Source organism: Phalangium opilio, unplaced genomic scaffold (assembly GCF_054372755.1).
Source record: "Phalangium opilio isolate 3A_F unplaced genomic scaffold, DU_Popi_V2 ptg000045l_1, whole genome shotgun sequence".
NCBI classification, from domain to species: domain Eukaryota; kingdom Metazoa; phylum Arthropoda; class Arachnida; order Opiliones; family Phalangiidae; genus Phalangium; species Phalangium opilio.
Window position 1 is genome coordinate 6,637,166 of NW_028324168.1, and position 25,299 is coordinate 6,662,464.

Below are 25,299 nucleotides of genomic sequence, written 5' to 3' on the forward strand. Positions count from 1 at the left end.
GTTTGTGAAGTTTTGCAATATTTTTTTTTGATAATAATTCCTTTGAGCGCGTTAAAATTGTATGGGGAAAAATCTAATAACGGTATAAAACTGATAAGGGAATCTTATTTTGTACCTCCTTGCAAAAGAAAGATTTACGATATCTTCTCCGGTAACCGAAGAAGAAAAGAGAGTCAGGGAATAAATTTTGCATCGAGAATATCTATATGTTCTTTTTACCATATCGCTCGATTTCTTTGGTATTGGGATTCTTGAATTTTTATTTGAAAAACGCTCCATTTATTTCGGTTTTCTTTTTCGAATTGCATTTGTAATCGCGTCTTTATTTTTTGGTTATAAATGTTTGGTGTTGGTGAAGATTACAAACGCGGCGATAAAAAGCTCTTAGGTTCAGTTTTTGAATTATTAGTTGATTTTGTTTATGTTGACTTACCCCGTTTTGGCGAAGTTGGACCAATACGTCATCATCCTCCTGCTGAGCTCTATTTCATCGGGTCGGTAACCCTTTTCGGGCCAAAAGGGTTCCCCGAAGAGCATGGCGATTTCGTCGGCGTGTATGGTGCCCATCCATCGAGGCCAAGGACTGACGGACGCCCGGTGAGTGAAGTAGTACATGAAAACGTCGCCACCCGTTTGGGCGTATCGGAAGGCCAGCTCGTTGACGCCGCAAGTGAAGTGGTAGTCGCCGACGATCTTGTCGATAGCGTCCCGGTTCTTGATGGGATCGTCGGGGTCCAGCCAGTCCGTGTACTCGAAGATGATGGCTTCTTGGGCCACTTCCCCGACGTAAGGATTCAGCTCCTTGACGGAGGTGATAAAGTCTTTGCGGCTGATGTACACGTCTTCTCTTAACTTGAACAAATTGGTCAAGTGGTAGATGATGAAGAAGTGGCCCTCTTCCGTGTTACTACCCAACAAGATCTTGCACTTTTTGAAATTGCGGGATTCTAAGGAGACGCTGGGCGGCTCGTCCAGAAAGGAGCCGTCCACTATGGGCACGAAAGGGAACTCGACTACCCCGAAGTTTCCCCACTCGTTCGCCACTATCTTCGCGGGGTCGACGTGACGCAGGCAATTCATGACAGCGTCGATATCGTTTTCGTCGTGCGGGCAATCGACGGCCTCGGCCAAATGCAAACCCCTTAAAAAAATCTCCTCGTGACTTAAAATGGCCCAAGGCGCGGTGGGTCCTCCGCTTTCCAGGATAGCTTGGCTAAAAAGGTCTCGACTCAAAGGGGACAATAGATGCAAAGAGACGCTGACCGAGCCCGCGCTCTCGCCGAAGAGCGTGACGTTGCGGGGATTTCCCCCAAAGTAGGCGATATTATCGCGGACCCATTCCAAGGCCATTAACTGGTCGAACATTCCGGCGTTTCCCGGGGCGTCCGGCCTCTCAAAGAAGAGGAAGCCGAGGGAGGCGACCCGGTAATTGATGGAAACGAGGATAACGTTCATTTCCGAGGCTAAGACTCGGCCGTCGTACAAGTCGAGGGTCGGAGTCCCGCTGTAAAAACCGCCGCCATAGATCCAGACCATGACGGCGGCGTTTCTGGGTCGAGGCCGAGGCACCCAGATGTTGAGATGAAGGCAGTCTTCGCTGAGAGGCGTGTTGGCGTTCCATATCTTGGAACCGGCGAAATTGTTGCCGAAGAACGTATCAATGATCTGGTAGCAGGAGTTGGGTCGCTCCGTCGCGTTTAGAATGTCCGGCCACGGGTCGATGGGTTTCGGGTGCCGGAAACGATAGGGACCTACGGGAGGAGTGGCGTACGGAATCCCCCAGAAGACGTCTACCAATTTTCCCGTCGGCGCTCGTTGAGTCACGCCGCGGACGTAACCTTTAGAAGTCCGAACGACCAATGGGTCGTCGTATTCGGGCTTATGGTGAGAAAGACGGTTGGCCGCGCACGACGCCGCCAACGCCAGGAAGACCAGGGCACGACTCAGGCGACTCAAATTTCCGCTCGAAGAACAACGAGAGACGCCCAAAAACCATCCGGGTTCCGCGGACGGCCACGGGATTAACGGGTAGCGGAGACCCACCGCCGTCATGACAACCATGACGCTTCTCCTCTCGTCCGAGTCCAGTTAGCCAACAGCCTGAAATACGCAAACATTTCTCATTAGACATTGAAACTCTTATCAAATCTAATTTATAAGAGCTAATCCATTAAGATTTACGTTGCCGTCTTTATCCAGACCGTAACATAAACGCACCAAGTCCTAAAACCTTTGTTTGGACTTATAACCTTTGACCCCTCATCCCATCTCGTAACCTTTCTTCTCGCAATGTAGTTAAAAGGTTTTTCGGTTATAAAAAATGATAACATTCCTCGATCCAAAAACTAAAACATCCATGTACCTAAACTTCTCTCTACGAGGATGTAAAAGTATACGGACACATCCTCTAGAAGATAGCCTATACTTCTTAATGCCCACCTTGGGAGGAATACGGTTTCAAGTTATAACACAAGCTCACACCTGGTCTCCCACGTTAACCCTTACATTTTCTAGTCTTTTGGGAACCGTCAAGAGCCGTGTGCTTTTGTATATAAACCCAACATTTTTATTTTTGTGGGTTGTTTCAACTCGGTCCAGCGCGACCGGCCTTTATGAGTGGTCATAAAATTTAACTAGATATTCTCTTCCGAAAAAGTTTCAGTTGTTTATGAGTTTCGGAATTCTATACTGTATAGATTATGGCTTAATTAAAATTATTTATTTTAATTTTTTTTTGTTTAGTCTGTTTTTTAAGTACTTTTAAAAGTTTTAATCGATGATTATGGTAACCCTAAACAGATGTTGGCCTTAATTTAAGTTCACTCTTCAAATGTTGTAGGCTGCCGTAGGAATCCGTGAATTTGATTGAAGAATTGAGTCTATTTTAAGGTTGTTATTAATTATTTAGTTTTGAAATTGCAGTGTCAGGACCATTAAGATTTTTTTGTTGCGTGTTTTTCTCAACTGTGGAAAACATTGCCCCGATGTTACTGAAATATCATCCGGAAAATCTCTAAATTGAGTAACGATCCGTTGTGTTTACGTTGAAATTTTGTTGTCGACAACTCTTCTTTACTGAAATTATATAAACTATAACCTAGCATATGTTGATAACGCGTCCTTTAAGTTACTGACAAGTGGGTTGCCTCAATTTTTATCTGTTTGAGGTAAACACTGCGGCCGCAAGTACTCAAAGAGCTTGTAGTTAACAGATCGTGAAAGAATCGTTCGAAAACTACGCTTGCTATTGATTTAAACAGCAACTACTAAAGTTTCAAAATCCCTTGAAACATTAAATGATAACGTGGGAATGTCAAACTTAGTGGAGAACAAGTTTACTTAAGAGAATGTTTCTTCATTTTTGAAATTGGATCGAGCTATATTGCGAAGTATGTTAAAAGGGACTCTTCTATTTGCAGAAATAAACACTAGAAACTTTTGAGTTGATGTTTATAATTTTTTGAGGGGTACTCAAAAAAAGTAAAGTGTTTTAAACCATATGTATTCGTTTACTTGTATCTGTCATTTTTTGGGATAAACTTGGGTGTAAGTTTAATACATGTTTCGTGGTTGATACACTTCAATGGGGTTAAGCAGCAATAATTATTTTCAAAGTGAAGGTGAGTTTCAACTCCACATTAGCGCTGCTTCATCTTGAAACCGTTCTTTAAGTAACATTTGGGCCTCCCTTTAAGCAACGGTATCCATTCGGGACCTTATGGCGCCGAGAAATCATTAAGCCCGTAAAGAATAAGTATAAGCAAAGACCCCCAAATTTAAATTTATCTGGATTTCTAAAAGGGGGCTATGGAATGAATATAAAAACAATAAAGGACGATCTAGAAACACAAATCATGTAAGGGAAAAGAAGAAAAAACCTTCCGCGTAAGGTATAATACCAGTGTTCAATTTTCAAGTATGAATGCCGCAATACGCAAGGAATGCCAATTGAAAATCCAAGAATAAAGCCTTTGACCGTATTCAACCTTAAACTATGAACCGGAACACGCCGGCTGGAGTCGAGTGGTGCAAGGGCGTAGGTTCAATATAGCGCTTCTCCTATTAAACCTTTAACATTCTTATTCGTATAAACCTGGGGAATACCTTGGGTTCGTATTTGACCTATTTTGAGGTGATGGTTTTCATTATAAGTGTAGGTCTTTTCTGTATTACTCTAGTATAAGCGAACAATTTTATAAGATGATAACCTCCTTTTTGGATGGCTGCGGTTTTGGGTTTTGGCGGCCAGCGACTGGCGGGAGAGCAGGTGTTTTCTAGAGAAGTTCACTTTAAGAGGGAGCCCTTGTTACACCTATAGGTCATACCATAAGTTCATAAGATATGTTCCTCCATAAGTTTGTCACTGGTTACAAACTGGAGCTCGTCATGAAGTGAGTGAGGTAGGTCGTAGATTCGAGGTAAAGCGACGCCTGGTGAGGCGCTATCAAAGGCTTAGTATTCAGATTAAATAGGAAGTCCTGCAAAACAGAGTGTAGACAACCAATTCTCGCTTGTCGTTACGGTTCTCGAACTAGCTCGAGCTGTAAGTCTCTTGCGTACTTATGGAACATATCTTATGAACTTATGGTCATACCTGTACGGTACTCCTTAATAGCTGCTGCACAGCCTCCGACGTCTGCAGCACAGCGTTTAACCCTTTAACCATTATATCCGTTATAGAACAACGAATAAATTACAGCATATCCCCTCTCTCTAACCGCGACCCAGTATCTCTTCATTATTATTCTATATACACTTTTAAGATTAATTTTCAAAAGGTTTAGGGATTTTCTTGGAACGACTTTATGGGGTTTTAAGGACGAAACTTTGTAGCAAATTTTTGGATGTCAAAATTTGTAAACTCTTTTTGGTTTTATTATACTGTCTTCCTAGGCTATATATGTATATAAAATCATAATTCGCGTCTCTCAAATTAACAGTCTCAGAAACTCGTTAAAGAAACTTAAATTCTTTTCCACGCTGCGTTTTCATCGTTCTTGTTTACTCGCATCAATATATCATATTTCTAATGAAGACATTTTAGGCTTAACAAGATAATTAAAAACTTTATTACGTAACTTAACCTTGGTTGGTACTTTATACAGCGTGTTACATTTTTGACTATAAACGCCTAAAAGAACATAAATAACCCTTAATTTCTTAACAGATATTTCATAAACACCCTGTATAATAATAATATAAACTTAATGACCCTTAGTACCATCACGATGTACATTTATATTGCTAGTATGACACTAAATAGAGTTATTCAGCAATAGCAAAACTCCCGCCTTTTTTGCTACTTTTGGGGTCATGATTGTAGGGAGTGCATTGGGGACCTTTATTTGACCCCGCGACGAGTTCAGCGAAATGGAAAAACGCCATCCTGATTCTCTCCTCCCTCCCTCCCTCTCTCCCTCTCTCTCTCTCTCTCATCCCTTTCTGTCCCTGTCTCTCTCTCATCCCTTTCTGTCCCTGTCTCTGACGATCCATCCTGAGTTGGTGCTATAGCGACCTATAGTCATCTATATCCTGTCCCAACGTCAGGAAGAGGTAGTAAGCCTCGGGCTAGTGATTGACCCGCGGGGTGGTGCTTCACCTATACAGAATGATCTTCACGCAGGAAGTTACTGTGTGTGTATGCATAGCCTAAGCCTTTGCCTTTGCCTTCTTACTTACAGTGGGCCCGTTCCCATATACGAATCTATCTATGAAAATTCGATTTTATTTTTCATTTGGTAAAAACCGCCGCGTTATGAGGGGCTTCCTTTATCGCCATAGAGAGGCGCTTGCCCACTCACTTTTTATTTACTCAATGACTGTAGCTCAAAAAAATAAACCCTTCTCTCAAAAACTATGTAGCGCCCGCTATACGCCAGTATAACAAAAAGTTTGGTTTCCACTAAATTAAATTACTATAACCAGCGTCTCTGTAGTGTGTAGTCCGAAAGTAGGTCAGTATTTCAGGTAATTGACCGTATATATATTTCTTATTTTTTATTATAGGCTTTGATGATGATATCCGGGTTTATATCTATCTTAATGTAGTCCCACTTAAAGTTAATTTACTATAGTCTATATTTTGTTTTTGTTTTTTCACTTTTCACCTTTCCATGGTCAAATGAACGAAATGCGACTATGCACAAAGGACATAACAAGTAAACAAGCAAACAAAATATAGGACGGATGATAATTGATACAGGGTGTTTCTGATAAGTCAGTAAATAAATTAAGGTCTTGATGTTCTTTGGGAAATTCATTTTAAGTTGAAAATGTAACTTCTATCTCCATTTTGTTTGTTTTCCAGTTAAGATTGCATCCAGAGTATTTTACGGATGACCCCTTAAATTTAATTAATTAAGAAACTGATTTCAAGAAAATGTTTTCTAATTTAATTAAGGGGTCACCCCTAAAACACCCATCAAATCATAACTCGAAAGCAAAATGTCATTACAGACTTAACATTTTACCCTTTTTTCACACACACCTTAGAAAATTTAAGTATACGAACGGGGCTAGCTTTGAGATGCACGGTTAAAAATCACCTTAGCTCATCTTAAAATAATAAAGGAAGTTAGAAAAAAAAGGAGATGGGGAAGTCATCCGGAAAAGAAACGGACCAGCTTTGCGATTTTTAAAAACCCCCGACAAACATTTTCCCTTTTATTCAAAAAAAAAAAATCCTTGCAAAGAAACACCGCCACACCATAAATAGGATCCTGTATTTCCACACACAACAGCTTTGGGAAAAGAGATGTAGACACAGATATAGTTCAGGTCAGAGAAAACTAAACTCATTGTATGAAAAGGATCTGACGATTCAGCTTCTGGAGTCCATCAGGATACTGCTGATTTAACTCAAGACGTTCTAATTTACCCACAAAATTTCCCCAGCTTTTACAGAAAACCGAACATTCTTTTATCTATGGGGTTAAAGGATTTGATAGCAAATAGTCCCTAACTTTGGTCTGATTTGCTATTAAAGATACTTCAGTTTGTCCAAAAATGTGCGAAACAATGCGTTAACTTAACTACTGACTGGAATGTTCATCCTACTACAAAGCTTCCATTCATAAATAAGTTACCAACTTTAGATATTAGCCGCAAATATGAATAAAATCCATCTTAATTACGTCAGTTGCATGATTAATAAAATTAATTAATTCGTTAATTAATGAAAACAACTATTAAAAGTGGTAGTTTTTATGCGCAGCATGCTTTAATATATTGTTTAAAATGATTTACAAAATAGAACTTTCTATTTGAAACCGACTATAACAGACAAAAGGCTTTTAACAGATGAAAATAGCTTTGTTTTTAAAAGCAAATTCAATCCCGTGTATGTCCATGCAAAAACAGAAATCGTACGCGAGGCCGGAAGTTTTGCAGAAGTATATAAAGCAAACGTTAAATTATAATCTAGTCTTAATTTCCTATAAACAATTCAAATCAAAGAGATAAGAAACTTCGGTTTAATCTACTTTTGTTAAACACCAAATATAAATTAACGCTGACTCGTTTTTGAATAATATAGAATTTTGCTCGGCATGCAGAGTTCGCAATTAAAATCAATTCTAATATACGTACACAGTTCTATAAGCAATAATATACAATTCCAGAATAGCACGCGATTAACGTGCTACTTGGCTACATAATAATAACCTAACCATCGAAACAGAACTTTAACAATTATCCACAATATTCCATTCAATTCCCAAACATATAACCCGCTCTCGAAACTATATAAAATTATAAGCATATACAGGGTGTTTCTGATAAGTCGGAAGTAACTTTTTGTTTGCAATAAGGGACACTGTTTTCGAGTTAAGATTGCAACCAGAGTATTTTACGTATGACCCCTTAAATTGATTTGACAATTATTTCAAATTTAATTAAGGGGTCATCCCTAAAACACTCTCGAAAATCATAACTCTTAAACAGAGTCCCTTAGGGCAAACAAAATGGCGATAGAAGTACAGAACATTTTCGACTCAGAATCGATTTCCCAAAGAACATCACTCTTATCAGAAACACTCTGTACACTGATTTTCAATGAAATATATCTGAAATTTCCAGGAATGAGATTAGATTGAATCCACGAAGGTTTTCATTCGAATTTCTAGAGACAATAGTGTAGGGCTTTTGTGAAATTTAACAATTGAAGTCGTCGCAGCTAGCTATATTGGAACCGCCGCGTAAAAGTGGGATTGGGAATTATACAAGGGCTAGAGGCGAAATTTGCTCTATGGATCTAATACTTAATTGAGGATATTATAATTACGATCTAACCGCGTCTTATTTCCTAGAAATTTCTAAATAAAAGTGTTCGGATTAATTAATTTCGCATCGCCGGTTCTTAATAATTAGGAAATATTAATTACTTATTAGCGTCGAGTAATACGAAACATTGTTAATGGAAATGCAATATTATAACTAAACCCTATCCTAACCAAAGGACTACCTACCCCCCCCCATTGCTCTATACTGTCTCAGTAACGTGTCCTAGCAGACGATAGGGTATAACTAAACCCTATCCTAACCAAAGGATAGCCTACCCCCATTGCTCTATACTGTCTCAATCACGTGTCCCTAGCAGACGATAGGATATAACTAAACCCTATCCTATAACCAAAAGACTGCCCCCAGTCCTCCATTGCTCTATACTGTCTCAGTCACGTGTCCCTAGCAGACGATAGGGTATAACTAAACCCTATCCTAACCAAAAGACTGACCCCAGTCCTCCATTGCTCTATACTGTCTCAGTCACGTGTCCCTAGCAGACGACAGGTTATCCCTAGGAGGACAAAATGTCCTAAGAACAATTTCGACTCGAAACCATCAGATTAATTTTCAAAAACACTAAGAGGGGCCTAAAAATATCACTTCTTGAAATTCTTAACGCTTATGCGTCATGTTATCTTAAAAACAGATTGCGTTTTGGTTATATCTTAGCGTGTCCCTCGCGACCTTTACAAGTCACATAAGTAACTTATAAGTAAATCACAACAAACAAGCAAGCAAGTAAGCGTATATATATCAAAGTATCACCACCGTCCGTAAGTTGCCTGGCCAGGAAAATATATATTAAACTAATTAGGTAGGCGGATCGCGTTTCTGTCACCTCGAGCTCGTGGACGTGGACGTGCTTGAAGCCAAAAGACCAGTAGTCACGTATACCGAATGGGAAGGGAAATAAGTTAAAAGTTAATATAACACCAATGTCAAACAAACCAAAACCCCAAAACACATCCCTAGATGTTAGGACTTTGGGGACAAAACTTTGAAAACATCACGTTATATATAGGTTTTTGTCTTAAAAAAAAGTTCAAGACTACGGAACTTCTGTATAAGTAAGGGTGTTTCTGAAATTCTGATAAGTTTGTCACAAATTAAGGGGGATATTCTTTGAACGATTTAATTTCTAGCATCCCTTAATACCATTCAAGCATTCCATTTTATAATTAATCAGCGTTTAATTTAACACAGTTAGTCAATTCTTACTTAAAATATTTAAGTCTAAAAACTTTTAGCCCTTCTTGTAGATAGAGTAACATTCCTTGACCTTTGAACCTAGGCTACTAGGCCTAGACCTAAAACTTTTCCCTTTAACAATTTCGAAATGTCAGAAAGGCCTTGTGTGTTATGCACGCATTTTCCTTGCAAAGCGCGCAAATCTTAAATTTTGGGAAAAGTGCCTTAGGTATGTCAGATGTCTTTGATCTAAGTGAACTTTACTTGACATAGGCCTGAGAAAGAGTTTTAAGAAATGGGGGGGGGGGGGTTTGAGTTAGTCGTCCAATTGAGCCCTAAGGAAAAGTCCAAGCATGGAGGGAGAACACTTCAAGATGAAATCCCTATACCTTCTTTTCTACAACTGAAAATGTCAACGCAAACCATTTTACCTATAAAGGAGGGTAGGGGAGTGTGTCCCTGTTGGAAAGCACTCGAGCTTACGGCGGAGACTAGAGACGGTCGGAACTTGCTTGGTTCCGAACTAATTATACTGATCCATTTCAATGCTTTCCTAAAGATTGCCTTTCCTTGCCTCCTTATAGTCTGAGTTTTCGTACAAGAGCCGACCGTCGCAGACATCTTTAAAAATTCATCATATTGCGGTTATAGGCTATAGCTGAAGCCCTTACACTGAATTTTATAAAAATGATGGTGGGGAAACGCCTATAGCTTCCTTTTGCTGCTGCTAGTGCTTTTAATCAACTTTGGGGAGGGGTCATAGGTGAATACTTTATTAGGGTAGCGCGGAGAAATGACGCCTATACGCGTCTCAACAGGAGCACCCTCTTGGGATACCCGAAAGAAAATAGAGAGGTTAAGAAAAATAAACCACCAGCCTCTTTTGAAAATTTAAGGGAAAATCAGAAGGGGATAATTGAAGAAGGGTGACACTGTGTATCCGTTTAATACTTTAGATATGTAACATGATTTTTCCCAGGCGAGGGACCCCTTTTTGTTTGCTTTCCTGCTCATCAAACTTCATGGGTAGCTATCACACCGTGCTAGGGTTAATTCTACAACTGTTTGTTATTTACAAAATCCTCAGCAATCAACCCACAAACCTTGATTGTCTTGACGCGGGACAAAAATTAAACGAGCGCATGCGCCTTGGCAAATAGTTAAGCACTAATAGAGAAGAGTAAGAATGAGGGAAATATTTATCGCGTTTGTGATTCGGTTTAGTAACTTTGCTATAATAAATGTTAATATGATATTGGGAAGAATCTTGTTAAAATTTCCCCGCTTTGTGCGTGGTACACTTCTCTCAAAGAGATGTATTATAATATACTTCTGGTAAATCTAATTCTTTGTTACTAGGAGATAGTTAATAATCCTTCACTATATCCAAAACCAATCCACTTTCTATAAGATATTTTGTTATATAAAAGTGTATTGAGAAGTAAAAAAAGGTATACCCCATCTTATTATTTATGGAAGTCAAAATATAGAAAATAAATATATGAAGCAAAAACCCTCGGTGAAAACTTTTTCCATCGGATTGAATACGTATCAGCAGATTGCCAATTTGAGCGTAGCGGAAATAATAGGGTATATATATACCTTTATTTTATTGAAACTAAATCTACTGAAAGAGAGCTGGGAAAAAATGAATCTCGCCAAGTCTTAAAATGGATCGTTTTTTTCATATTGAAAGATTGTGTTGCGTTCTTGCAATATACATTCTCGTGTTGCAATCAATATACAGGGTGTTAATTTCTGATTGATCTGCATGTATAATTTAAAGGGGATGTTCTTTGGGAAATCAATTTTGAGTCTATCTCCATTTTCGTCTTGAAAATCATAACTCGAAAACAGTGTCCCTTTTTGCAAAAACAAAATGGAGATAGAAGAACGTATCAACCCCTTAAATTTATGGTATGCAGATTTATCAGAAACACCCTGTATGTTTGCAGCGCACTGTTGTTGTATTAAACAGAGAATCATATAGACTGCGAAGAGAAATCAATTTTTATAAATAAACTTATTTTTTTTTCTTGCTATTCTACCCCGGGGTTGTATGTATCGGTTATCAATATTTTGTCCCAAAGGCAGAAATATATTAAATTTACTTATACGCATTTTCAATATATTGCAATGAAGATATTGCGATATTTTCTCGCTACTAACTTCTAATTAACTTACTTCCGTATACCTTTTAGTTATCCATGGAACGTACGAATACAGAATAATCTATATAGAGGGTGAACCAAAAATCCAAAATAATCTTTGGCGTTATTCAGTTAAATATCATGGACCAAAATGGTCTATTTTAACAAACGCTTGCGCTTCCTTTCCAATGTATAAATAATTTTATAGTAAGAAAGGCGGGCTTAAAACGGCTTTCTCCTTCTATTGTAATTGTCTAAATTCAGGTATCTCATCCGTTTCGATTTCATACGGCCGGCTATGCATATATGTATGTATGTATATATATATTTGATGCCCGAAGGTGCAATAACAATATTTGACCATGCAATTTTTAGCCGTAAGGGGGTTGGGTATTTTTCTTATATTATAGGAGATTCGATCTATGGATAAATATATGTATTTTGTATTTGGTTTTTACTGAAGCTGAGTGATTGGTTGAAACTTCAAGATAAAGTGTAAATTTGTTTTTCTGTTTATGAAGCATTACAAGATGTACGATTTAACAAAATATGTATATATACATATACACTTTTTCACGTTATTACGTTATATTGCGAATAATATATCTTTCCGCCCTTTGCATCTTGCAACCCCCCCCCCCCAACCGATGAAATCACAGTTATAGAAAGACATGGGACGTTAATTCTCAAGCCTGGCCCACAAAACCCGAATATAGAAATGAACACATTAGGGAGAAATGAAGGGGCACGATAATTCCTAAAATCTGCATGCATCCCTGATATAATTTTAAAATTAGGACTAACTATCGGATTAAATGAACACGGCAGGGAGATATGAAGGGGCACGATAATTCCTAAAATCTGTATACATCCCCGAAATAATTTAAAAATAAGGACTAACTATCGGACTAAACAAAACCGATTACGACAAAAAGACGTCGTCTAGGCCTAACCCAACCGCGGGGGGGGGGGAATAAAACATGTAAGATTAAAGACAGGTAAAAACTATTACGTAAGAAAAAAGAAAGGATTTATTTACAAGATACGTAGACCTACTAATATACTTAAGAGATAGCTCCTGGTTGACTTTTATAGACTTTAATACTTCACTCGGAGACCTTCGCTTTCAAGGAAAACATACGCTAGCTGCGCGAGAACACACAGACCGACCGTCCGTTCGTCCGGAGGTATGGACCTCAAAGCTATTCTTTACCTTTTATGTTATGTGTAGAAGACTGTAAGGAGCAAAAAAATATAATAGGGAACAGTCTACTAAGAACAGCTGCCCCGATTCCCAGTGCGGAGAAAGAGAGTTTCTCCACTCCCATTTCTAATCCTTCTTAGGCATAAAATACCCCCCAACAAACTTCAGTATATACCACCACATCAAAAGGAGGCCAACTATATACTACTTATTAAATGGAACTTACTACTTGGTAGACTTAATATAAACTTATATTTATTTCGCTCAGGCAAATACTTGATATAAACTCTATTGTTTATGTCCCTTAGGGTATGAAGATTTTTGATTTGCAATTTGCATTTTCAATATTGTAAATATTTTAAAATTAATATGTCGAAATGTGGCCTGGTTCTCACAACAAGATACTTGGTCGTCTTACATCAATATTGGGGTAGCTAGGATACGAGGTCCTCATCTCCTATCGTGAAGTATGCACCACTTGATTCCCTGATGTGTTGTTTGTTGCTTTATGTTTTTATGGGTTAATTTAACTATACCTTTGAAGTTATGACGTATAGACAGAAACCCTAATTGGCCAATTGTAAATTTGCAATTGAATGCTCCGCAAAGGGATATAAACAATAGAAATTATTTAAAAAAAAATGAATTAAAGGCATGTCCTACCTATACCTCTTTTAAATTGTTGTAATTAAACTGAAACTCCTATTACAGCAAGACTTAGTAGTAATTTCAAATTAGGCACACGTCTCCAGTATTATTGTTATTCTAAAATAAATTGCCCTCGAACCCAAAATTCTAAATTTCTGTATAGGGTCGTTTTCTCATTATAAAACGATCATTTAATCTCCCACGATCCCATCAGCAGTTTATGGAAACATTCGGGTACTTATAATGTTAGCGGGGCATAGTGTTTGGCCTAATTTTCTAACCCACCCCCGTCCCCAAAGGGGTATGTATATACGAGAAGAATGGATTAGTTTGTTATTAGCCTGGCATGCAACGGCGGCTTGATCCATTTACTGTCCTAGTTAATCCTTTTTTGATCGCTCCATCTCGTTGCTCTATGCTTTTCCCCCGCTGCTCCTCTTCTACCCACAATCCTTTAGTATACGCAGCTTGATAATTAATAGCCTTTAAATATCGATCATTGTCTGATGGTGGAGGGGGGATAGAGAAAAGTTGATCCGAAAGCCCGTGGTGATCCATTTTCACTCATCTACACAAAACAGCCTGCAGCTTCTAACATTGTTTCAAGCGGTAAAAGTGTATTAATCGAAGTTGTGAGTTTGTGTTTTTAGTAAAATTTTCAAGTAAATTGACTTAATTGAGACGTCAAGGGAAACTGTAGTCCCTAACTGCATTAATCAACAGAAAGAAATTAATTTACTTTATTAATACCGAGTAGGTTTAAAAACTTTAAAAAAACAATATTATTTATTATAAAATACCAAAAGGTACTAAACTGAAAACTAAGAATTTAAAGAAAGCAAAAAACATTGTGGTTTTTTTTATCCCAGGCTCGAAATTTCTATCGCTCTCTCCCTAGAAAAAAGTATAGAAAAAAAAACCTACAACAAATAAATAAAATGTAAACCTAAATAGCAACCGAATAAAAAAGGCGCGGGAAAGGTATATGGTTAGGTAAAGGGTTCCTATTGCAGCACGGGCTCCTCCTGGTATTTCCCCGCGCTTATTTTTTCTCTTTTAAGAATGGATCCCATATTTTAGATGCCAGTTTGTGCCGGCCCGTTTCCTTATTTCACTGGGCCCCAACAAATATAAAAGCATGCAGCTCTATTGGCTTCATTGCTACCAAAAGTACATAGGTAAAAATATAAAGTATACTTCATGTAAGCTTGCTCGTCTCGTGCCTTGTAGTAGGATAACGGGGGGTAAAACTTTGCCTTCCCTCCCCTCACTTTTTTGACGCCTGCGCTGTACTCTTTTTGTATCATGCAAATACGCTGGGACGGACAGCAATGTATCAACCACTTTGTATATCCCGATACTGAGGTCGAAAAGGTCTGGTTCGTGTAGGGATTGAGAGAAGGAACATTTGCTTCTCATTCTACATGGCCAAAGGTTGGACAATATGTACGTAGTATACTTTTGGTTTTATCTATAAACTTTTGCTGCTACGTAGTGCAATGCAGTCTTGTATATTTGATTCCAGTTTTTTTTCCCCTCAGCTATTTTATTTCCAGGTTCACGTATAGGGTTTTAGACTTTCTGTACAAGGTTTTGGACTTTTTAAGTGGTTTATACCTTTACCTTAATGCCTATTCCGTTTCTGGGTTTGAACTCTATTTTTTGGAATCTTAAAGAAAGTGATGGAGCTGCACGTTTCTTAAGATGTCTATTGTAGGGTACACTTAATTTAATTAGGTCTAATTTTGTTAATTAGAGTAATGAGATTAAATTACGTAAGAGTGACCCTGTCAGTCAGGGTAATCGGTTGTACCTGATGCGCTAGTCTAAAATGGAATGGATTATACGTGTAATCTTGGTAAGAAACCAATGTCTAATTGGTTAAGGTATGGTTAAAATATGGACCTATAAACTCTATAAAATTATAGGTAGAAAAACCCTACAGAAGGTGATAGTTATCTTCATAATTTAGTCTTAAAAATAATATGTCTTTATCATCCTTCGTTATGCAAGATTTTTCCAAGGACCTAACCCTAATTCCATCTTCTTCTTTTTTTCTTCTTTTTGATAAATGGGAAAAGCTAGAATTGTAGATGCGGGTATTCCTTATTCTGGGGCCCGGAGATGGTGCTTGGGGGTTGTAAATGCCCATTCAGACAAATCTAAAATTTTACTTTTCACCGTCGCTCGCTTAGTTAGACCACGTGTCAACGACTACGTAAAAGATTCACCGGGTTTAGTTTGAAATTTCAATTTTCAATTTTGTCTTGCAGTGTTGGTTTATGGTCTTTTTCTTGCCATAGCTAACAGAATCATGCCTTACTTAACGCATGACCGAGTGAGATACGCTTTAGCAGACGATATTTGAAAAGTTTTAGGGATAATTCTTGGCGTGGTACTTCTCATTTTGTATTCAAAAGTCTTCTATAACTTAAAAAATCACCAAATATACATACGCGACTCGTTTTAAGTCGTCTTCTCTTACGTCTGAACCGGGAAATGAACGTAACGACGCGATCGGAACGTAAGATCTTACACTGTAGTCTGAATAGGTCTTTAGAAAGAGAAAGAGTGTCGGTCGACCCGAATACAATCGATGGTTTGGGCTGGCAGTTTTACCATTCTCTTTTCAGTCTAGATTCTTCTTTTTTTATTTCTCTCTCTCTCTCTCTCTCTCTCTCTCTCTCTCTCTCTCTCTCTCTCTCTCTCTCTCTCTCTCTCTCTCTCTCTCTCTCTCTCTCTCTCTCTCTCTCTCTCTCTCTCTCTAGTTTTCTTTTTTTTTTGTTCTCCCTCCTTTTGTTTCATTCGCCTCCTTACTCTGTATTAGCCAAGTTCGCCCGGAGCCCGGGGAATGTGCACGAGGGTTAACCCGTCCAAGTGCTATACCGCCGGCGTTAGGCTATCATAAGTCTATAAGATATGTTCCTTCATAAGTTTGTTAATCTCTGGTTACAAACTGGAGCTTGTCATGAAGTGACTGAGGTAGGTCATAGATTCGAGGTAAAGCGAGGGGGGCCTGGTGCATGAGGTGCTGTCAAAGGCTTAGTAATGCAGACTAAATGGGACCAGCAAAATTAACCACTCAATTCTCGTTTGTCGTTCTCCCTCGAACTAGCTCGAGCTGTAAGTCTCTAGGTAGCATTACGAACTTGTATAGGAAGTGTCATACTTAAGGAACATATCTTATAAGCTTATGCTAACATCTTTACTCTTTACCTGAGTTACGTATTACCTTGGGCCTTGGATAACGAAATAAACGGTTTACCTTACAGCCTGGGCATTTGTGTTGCAACGAACTTGTATAGGAAGTGTCATACTTATCATAGAACTTATCTAATAAACTTATGATGACTGGTATGGTATGGCCTACGCAACGACGTGGAAGGCTTAAGCCGTACACTGACGGGCGAGTTTGGGTTTTCATCCTCGCTCTCGCTTTTGGTTGGGGTTTTTTGGGGTGCCGGCTACTGGTACTCACTCCTCTTTCTTCTTCTCTTCTCTTCTGTTATCGACGTACGCGCGAGAAAGACTAACTTGAGAAGATGAGAGCTGCTGGAATAGATCGAGAGCTTGCTTTTCTCCCCCCCCCCTTTCATTCTTTTACACCCGAGCCCCAATCCCAGATCCGGGCCCCTGCGCCTGCATCCAGTTTCTCAATCCCCCCGCGCTTTTATTGAGGGTAGAAAATTTAACTAGAGGAATGGAAAGTCACCAATTCGACTTAGTTTCGTAATAATATTCGGAATTTGTACGGCGTGTTTCTGATAAATCTGATATAAATTAAGGTGTTGATGTATTGGTCTTTGGGAAATCGTCAATTTTGAGTCGAAAATGTTCTGTACTTCTATCTCCATTTTGTTTTGCCATATAAGGGTCACTGTTTTCGAGTTATGATTTTCAAGAGTGGTTTAGTGATGACCCCTTAATTAAATTATTAATTAATCATTGTCTTGAAATAAATTTCTTAATTAAATTTAAGGGGTCATCTGTAAAATACTCTGGATGCAATCTTAACTGGAAAACAGTGTCCCTTGTGCCAAACAAAATGTCACAGATAGAAGTTATGCATTTTCGACTCAAAAACGATTTCCCAATGAACATCCCCCTTAATTTATGCCAACCAGACTTATCAGAAATACCTTGTAGATAAACTAAGATACTTAAGAAACGCTTAAATCCATCACCACCATTAAGACAGACTAAAGGTGGAATTCGTAAACGTTAGACGCAATTCAACGCCTGTGCATTTTCCTTCAAGAAATTTCGTTGCGTCCGTCGGTTATGAATTCCACCTTAAATTTCATATCGGTGAAGACATCCATATCCACGTACACGTACCCTACAACCGTTTCAATTTGTATGCCACGGTCGCGATATATTTTTCACCAAAAAGAGTCCTATCCCACCATATAGACGTGCATGCGCAGGGTATAGCGCCGGGCCAAGGGAAACTGAGGTCAACTATGTAGAAGATGTCCTGGCAAGACGTGACAAGAATCCTCTTCGGAATATTTGAGTGTCCTAGGGGGCTATAGTAATCAATCAGCAGGGGGAAAGAGGGGTGTCTCATTTTTGGAACACCCTGTATACCAACCAGCCCGCAGTCCTCATCTATTCCAACACTATCCTCCCGGTGTCTACCTCTCTCTCACTCTACCCAGCTATAGAATCTTCCCAATCTCCGTTTGATCCCATGCAGCTTCTATATGATCGCGAGGAGGAGGTTCAAGATTAGTTTGCATCGACTGATGTCATCCCTGTGAGGTTTTGGCGTTACGTGTTAATCCGCCGCACCATTATTCAGTTTGAAAATTGATCTGGAAGAAGAAGAGTTTAGTATAAATCCTTTTTATTTTGTGAACGATGAGATAGTCCCGTTTAGGAAGATAACGCGAAAAGATCCGCAGCTTAGAAATTGAACTTATTGTTTAGAATACTATACATTTTTTTTTTTTTTTTGAAATAATTATAAGACTCCTTTAAGAAATTTTCCGAGAAAAGTCTGAATTGTTAAAAGAGAAAGAGTAACTGTTCTAAAAATAATGAAACTAATTGTCCTTAAAGATCAAAAGTTTCCAAACCGCAGTATACCGCGCTCGCTGTACAGTCTTCTATTTCTAAACTAGATCCAATCAAGCTAAAAATTCCTGCACCGCTCATTAAAAAGACCCTCTCTTTTAACCTAAAAGAAAAAGAGGGAGTTCGTTTCAACCCGAAATTTCTTTACAATCAATACGTCTTTACTTATTTATTCTATACTTTGCTTACATTGCATTTTGAAGACGGTATTAACTTAAGAGCGCGCGAGCGAGCTCGATCCAAACAAACCCTCTAATTTCTTCATTAAATTTTCACTCATCGTGATAACCTAACCCTTACCAAATTCATTCCGTTTAAAGAAATGGAGCTAATACGTAGGAAACCATTGATGGAGAAATTCTTAAACCCTGCATTTTTCCTTCCCCAGCGTTACTTTATTAGCTCTGATTAGTTCAACTGAAGTTGATAAACCATAAGTTATGATTAAATACTGTAAAAAACTCGGGAATATTGCGGTAAATTTTAAAACCCTCGTAGCATAGTTCAAAGATAATCTTTCATGTGTCACGTGATGTACGTAGTCAATCATCCAATGAAATTAAATCAACCTGCCCCTTAATTCAGGGTTCATACAACTTTTGGAAAACAAATTTCCCTGAGATTTCCAGGTTTTTCCCCTATACGGAGTATCATATGGAACAAATGTTAGGGAAGGAGGGGGGTGGCAAATAGAACTATTACATAATCAAAGGACAGCCCCGTATCTCTAATATAGCCAGAGTTTTGAGCCTCCAAAGTATAGTGTTGTAATGTTAATCCTATGGAGGGAATGTTCACACGAACATTTTGCTTAATTACTCGGCCCCTGATTTCCCTGAATTTCAACTATTTGTTTCCCTGATTTTTCCAGGTTTTCCCTGTTTTCAAGGTTTGTGTGAACTCTGTAATTTTAAATGTAATTGCGTCATAGCTTCCTGTTTAATATACTTTTAATAAAAGAGTATATAGGCCTAAGAGGAAAAAAAGGGATTTTTTTTTTGTTGGCCGGATGGGCCGGTAGCCAAGTTAAAGAATTCAATGGTGCCCTTGCCAAACCCCTAGTATCCTATCCCTTTTGGTAACTCTTTCATCTAAATTTGGTCATTATCTCGCTTCGGAAATAGCTTCATTTACGCTGGACTGACTACTTCTCCCAAACCCCTTGAAGCCTCTGGTTCTTTTTTTCTTTGCCCCTCATGGCTAGGCCCTATCTAAAAGATCGCCTTGGTGGTTAGGAAAGAAAACCCTTGGAATAAAAAAAAAGTAAAAGAAAATGGGTGGCGATTGAAAATCGAGGTCCGCCCTCTCGCGTGAGCTCTTGGTGGCTATGGTTTACCCCCCTTATCCCTGGACTGGACTTGACCAGGAGGAGACTGGACCTCCCGAATAAAGAAAAGGTCTATTGGCTCTCGACCAAAGGAAGATATATATCGCGTATAAGACTATATAATATCTATAGGAATTCCGAACGAATGGACATCGTTGCAAAGTAGGCCTACTCAATCTTGGACGATGGAGGGGGAGATTTTATTTGACCCCCCCCCTTATCCTCAAGCTACATTAGGTTTCTTTTTCAGAATCAGGTTGCGATTTTTTGTCACTTCGTATTATGTACAATAAATTATACTTCCCAAATTTCTATTTACTTTTGTTGAACTTAAATTTCAAGATGTAGTCTACTGTCTTACATTTTACGTTACGGACTTTTATTATGATTTGACAGTAATTTATAATGTTTTATGCAAATACAGCGTTATTCTCGTGGCATACACGCAAGCTCCGTGTCGAATGAAATTTAGCGCGAGATTTGATAAAAATGCGCGCTATGTTAATTACAATTTTGGCGCAAGATATTATAATTTGGCGCGAAATGTTACAATCTAGGCGCGAGATTATAGAGCGTGCCACGTAAATTTTATTATCAATAATTGGCATAGCGTTACGTGATTGGTTGGAGGTGCAAACAATGTGCAAATAATCTATGAACTAATTTGAATTTTCTAAAGTTTTTCGGAAGTATTTCCTGGATGTTTTCCCTACATGCAGATTTGTCTTATACAAAGTAGAAGAATTGATTTAAAAAAATCACTGGATTTTCATTATATATAGGCCTATGTATAATATTAATTTATGTCACAATCAGCAATCATGCAATATTCTTGTAAAAATTGCGTTTTTTCTCGTTGCACTGTTTTAATGGGTGACAGACACGAGAGATTTTATTTCCTTCGCGTTGCTGTTATTATATTGTTTTCCAAATATAATATTTATTGTCTTTCACGGCCGGAGCGAAACGCATTGCGCTATTTATACCTAGCACGAAATTTCGCTATAATATCTAGCTCTCGATTCGTAAGACAGACTTAGAAAGAAATACGTACGTTCCAGTGTTTTATCGCGATAACCGTTATTTATTCCACTGATCCAATCTCCTGTGCGTTGTATGTTTGTGGTATTTCAACACGAGTGTCGCTCGGTACGGTTTATGTTAATACGTAATTACGATTATTATTATTACTGCCTTTACCTAGTCGTTTCTGACTTTATATCTACGTCTGTATAGAGGTCTTCACGCTTATTAAAAACCAAAATTTTTAGTTTTTAAACTCGGTATTACTTTAAAATATAAATATTAAATTTATTAGTTTAATCTTAAAAAGTTAAAACCTCATGATAAAATTGTAACGAAATCTTTTTTTTTACTAAATTATAATGGCAAGTTTTCATTGTATATTTTTATACAAAAATTTTAATTGAAATTAATTTAATTTAATTTATTAATTAGAGGTGTTAATTTGTTCTCAATTAAAAATTCTGATTTGCAAAATTTCTTTTAAATAACTTCAAAACTCTTATAGTCGTGCGAAACCTAAGTTGTTAACCGATAGCAGATAATACAACCCCTTTGGCATTTAATTCTAACGCGTATCACCAAACAATTAGTTGTATAATTAAAAGTCACGGATATATTAATAAAATCGTAATGCGCGCTCAAATATTGAAAATATATATACTCACGTCAGTTTGAGCCTTTTGAAGTTTGGCTTGATACGTTTGTAGAATCTGCATAATCTCAATTTATTCGACGTTGTCTCTTGTCAGTCATTAAATTGTTATTGTCGTATAGAATTATTGGAAGATATTTAAATGTATCTATATATTATTATTTAAATCGACCTTAGTTTAATTTTGAGATGGATGAGAATACGCGTTCGAAGGATACTGGAGCTGAATTAGGATCGTAATTATTGGAGAGTGAAGACGGATAACGGTTTATATCAGTTTTTGCGCTACTATCAGATAGTTATGGGGAAAAAATTAGCGTCGACGAACCTTGGTGTGCAGCACCACCGCCGGTTTTAGTGCGCGGCCCGACTCGATTCCGCATCGTTTTGGTTGAGCCCCTTGTAGCCCCCGAACCGTGGTCCTTACGCGTCTGCGCTGGTCCCGACCAATAATAGGCCTAACTCGTACTGCCACCGCCGGCCGTCCGGGACTTTGGCGCGCAAAATGTACAAGCAAAGACAGTATAGGCACACAGAGAAGAGAAGCGCGCACATACATACAGTTATAGCGGATAGCCTCCGAGAGAGAGAAAGAGAGAGAAATGTATTTTTTTATTTCTCGCATTACCTATTGTCCATTGTATGAAGGATAAGGCCATAGACAAGCCACTGGAAATGTATAGTCCCTTAAAATATTAAACCCCCTTATTTCCCCCCCCCTATCGCCACCGGAAGTTAGGCTTATCTCGGGATTCGTGAAGGAGAGTAACGGGAAGAAATTCGTCTGTCGTCTGCTACAGTATATATTTTTGGGCTTTGTGGCAGACAACAGCCGAATTTCTTCCCGTTACTTCCCTTCACGAATCCCGAGATAAGCCTAACTTCCGGTGAAAGGAATTAGAAGGATTTACAAGCTGTGACGTAGTACTCAAGCCCGGCCCATAAAACCCACAGAGATAAAATAACATGGGAGATATGGGGGAGGGGGGAGAACGAACAGGGAAAACATTTATGGCATGAATCGGCTCTGGCCTCGTGTTTCATAACAGGGGCTTTTCCACTAGCGGCCGCGAGTGTGAGGTATTGAAAAGAGCTCCGGGACACGAATGAAAAGGGGGATCTCTCCGTTTCCATGGTTACCGCGCGCTGTCTCTCTCTCTCTCCTAGCTTTCTAGTCTCTCCTATATGGAGCTAGTTTGATACGGGACGGGAATCCGGGATAGAATTGGAATTATCATGGGCCTTTTCGATGGAGGGTTACAATAGAATTTGACTCGGCTTTTGTAATATTGTCACGTTTGGGTGCGATGGAAATTGGGGAAGTTCGCAGCTCGTTCTTTCAAATGAAATGGTCTATGGATAGAGAAGAGAAAGAGAGGACGGTGTGATTCTTTTTTCTTGAATGCCATCGCGAGTATTGTTTTTATTTATTATTATTTGTGTGCATGTGTGAAAATCTTTAAAGATTGAGATTTAATATTTTCTATTGCGTTTTTGTAAGATGTTTTTAATATTTGGTGGCATCTGTTAACTAATTAAATTCGAAGTAATTAACCGGGACTGATTAGCTTTATCGCGTAAAACCAATCGTATCTCCATTTTTTTCTGGGTTCCCATCTAACGTCAGACTAGTAAGTAGCTCCGCCCATTCAAGATCAGGAGAGGAAACTTATTTTGAATAAAATCCCTTAGCTGTCACTTATTAAATACTTAAGTTGTCACTTAATTTAACTTAGCATTTAATTTTAGTAAACTTATGTAATTAATTACTAAGTATTCTTACATACGGATAAGAAAAGATATAGAATAAATCTTCCCTATATAGCTCAATCGATTTTGGAGGAGAGGAACAGAGGCCGGGGGGGGGTTGGGTGGTCCGATATTTCAAGTGTATACAACTTTCGGTTTTGGGACATCTTATCGGATTAACAAGAATCGGTGTGCCATTCCCAAAAGTTTGGGGTTCGGGGTGAGATGGGGTTTCCTCATTGGTTGCGGTAAAAGAGAATAGAGAAAAGACTTGGGAGGGGGGGGAGAATTGGTCCATGCAGTCAGAGGCTGATTTGAACGAACAAGATTCTAAGAGAAATCCCTTGTTCTTAGAGAAACATGGGATATCCATTGAAAAGTTTCTCCGAGAACTGTCAAAAAGACCTTTTTCTCTTGTCTTTTCTAACCAATCCAATTGGCAAAAGCAACCTTCCGGACAAGATTTTAACCATTCGTGATTATCCCTTGAATAAACTTAAAGCTTTCAAGTTGAACTGGCCGTTTTAGTTAGAAATTGATAATGAGATTAAGCATTATTATGTAATATCCCTCCCTCCCTTGTGTCAAGACTACACTTAAACCGATATAATTTCAAAAATATACTATCATTGGATGTTTTGGAAGCCATGTCCATCAGCCACCCTTTTTGCCTTCTAATAGGGACTTGACAATTCAGGCTTAACTCCGCCCCCAGCGCCATTATGGTATGTTTTTTTAACAGAATGAAAGCTATATAAGCCCCTCCTCCTGGTATGTTTTTTAGCACTAATGGAAGGTAGCCTGACGTAGTACTGCCAAGTCCCTATTACAAAATAATTAACTTTTAATTAGGCTTAAAAGCGAGGACTAGTGCAATTTTTTGCGCATATACAGACCTTGCTCCTGGTATGTTTTAAGCACTGGTGGAAGGTAGCCTGACGTTGCATGACGTAGAATTGCCAAGACCCTATTGAACTGAGCATGCGCGGGCTGCCGCTAGATCCGGCGTCTTTTGAAATGGTTTTAATGACAGTTTTGAAAAATATTTTAAAGTCTTTCGTTTCTTGCATGCCTTTATAAAAACTGCATTTTCTTAGAACATTTTCACGATCAATCTAAGAGAGTAAACGAGTATAATAAATCGATTAAGATCTTTTGGTTCTCGAACTAGGCTTTTGAGCAGCCCATACTTCAATTTTTCCTTTTGTGTTATGCCTTTTGTGTTCGGTCCCCCCCCCTTCCCCAAAAAAAGAAGAGTAGAGATATTCTTACATCTTTTTCACAATGAGATATATGGGGATACAGCGAAAAAGAAATACATATAAAAAATTGAAATTGATGTGAATATTGGCTATATAATGTAATAACGCGTAATAACTGTTCTTGCAAGATATTTGAGACGTATACTATTTTATTTCTTTAAGTAAATCCCCATTTACACGTGCAGTTTTTTTCAACTCAAAAACCGTGAAAAACCAGCTTGTATAGATTAATAAAAACCCTACCTGGAATCTGAGATTGCTTAGAACCCTTCTACGGAAAACGTGTAAATGGAGCTTAAGCTCAAGCTTGTTTTTCACTATATATACTACGATTTTCAAAATCAATCGGTTGGTTGTGTTTTATCTTCTAAAATGACCTTATTTAAATTTAATTATTTAAAATTCTGCTATTTTAAAATGAAACAGTAGGCGTAATTTATTTTTAGATTAAACTTAACTCCAATAAAATTTAAACAAAAGTCTGAAATTTAAAGAAGAAAAATAAATCAGTCGATAAAATATTTTATTGCCAAAAATCAAATAAATGTTTAATCCAATAATCGTTTTCGTTGAATTAATTCTCTGTAAATACAATTCATATTTGGTCAAAAATAGATTTAAAACCTTTATATTAAACTCCCCTATCTAATATAAGCAAAAGATCATAATCCGAAGTGTTAATACTCTACTAACAATTATGTAATTTATCTCTATTTCGATTTTTCCAATCA

The 25,299-nt window shown here is 38.2% G+C and overlaps 1 protein-coding gene across 2 annotated transcripts in view; it reads right to left on the reverse strand.

The window, feature by feature from the left end:
* Window positions 1-22,024, reverse strand: part of LOC149677151 (acetylcholinesterase-like) — a 41,754-nt gene extending 19,730 nt beyond the window's left edge. Inside the window, exons 1-2 of one of the 2 annotated variants that reach the window (XM_089838153.1) lie at window positions 21,571-22,024; window positions 434-2,100 (exon numbers count right to left, since the gene is read on the reverse strand). In XM_089838153.1, the coding sequence (XP_089694279.1) occupies window positions 434-2,061 (1,628 nt within the window). In that variant the 5' untranslated portion in view covers window positions 2,062-2,100; window positions 21,571-22,024. Of the gene's footprint in view, window positions 1-433; window positions 2,101-18,114; window positions 18,280-21,570 lie in introns of those variants that run through there. The other variant, XM_089838154.1, reaches the window with a different exon arrangement.
* Window positions 22,025-25,299: the final 3,275 nt, after the last annotated feature.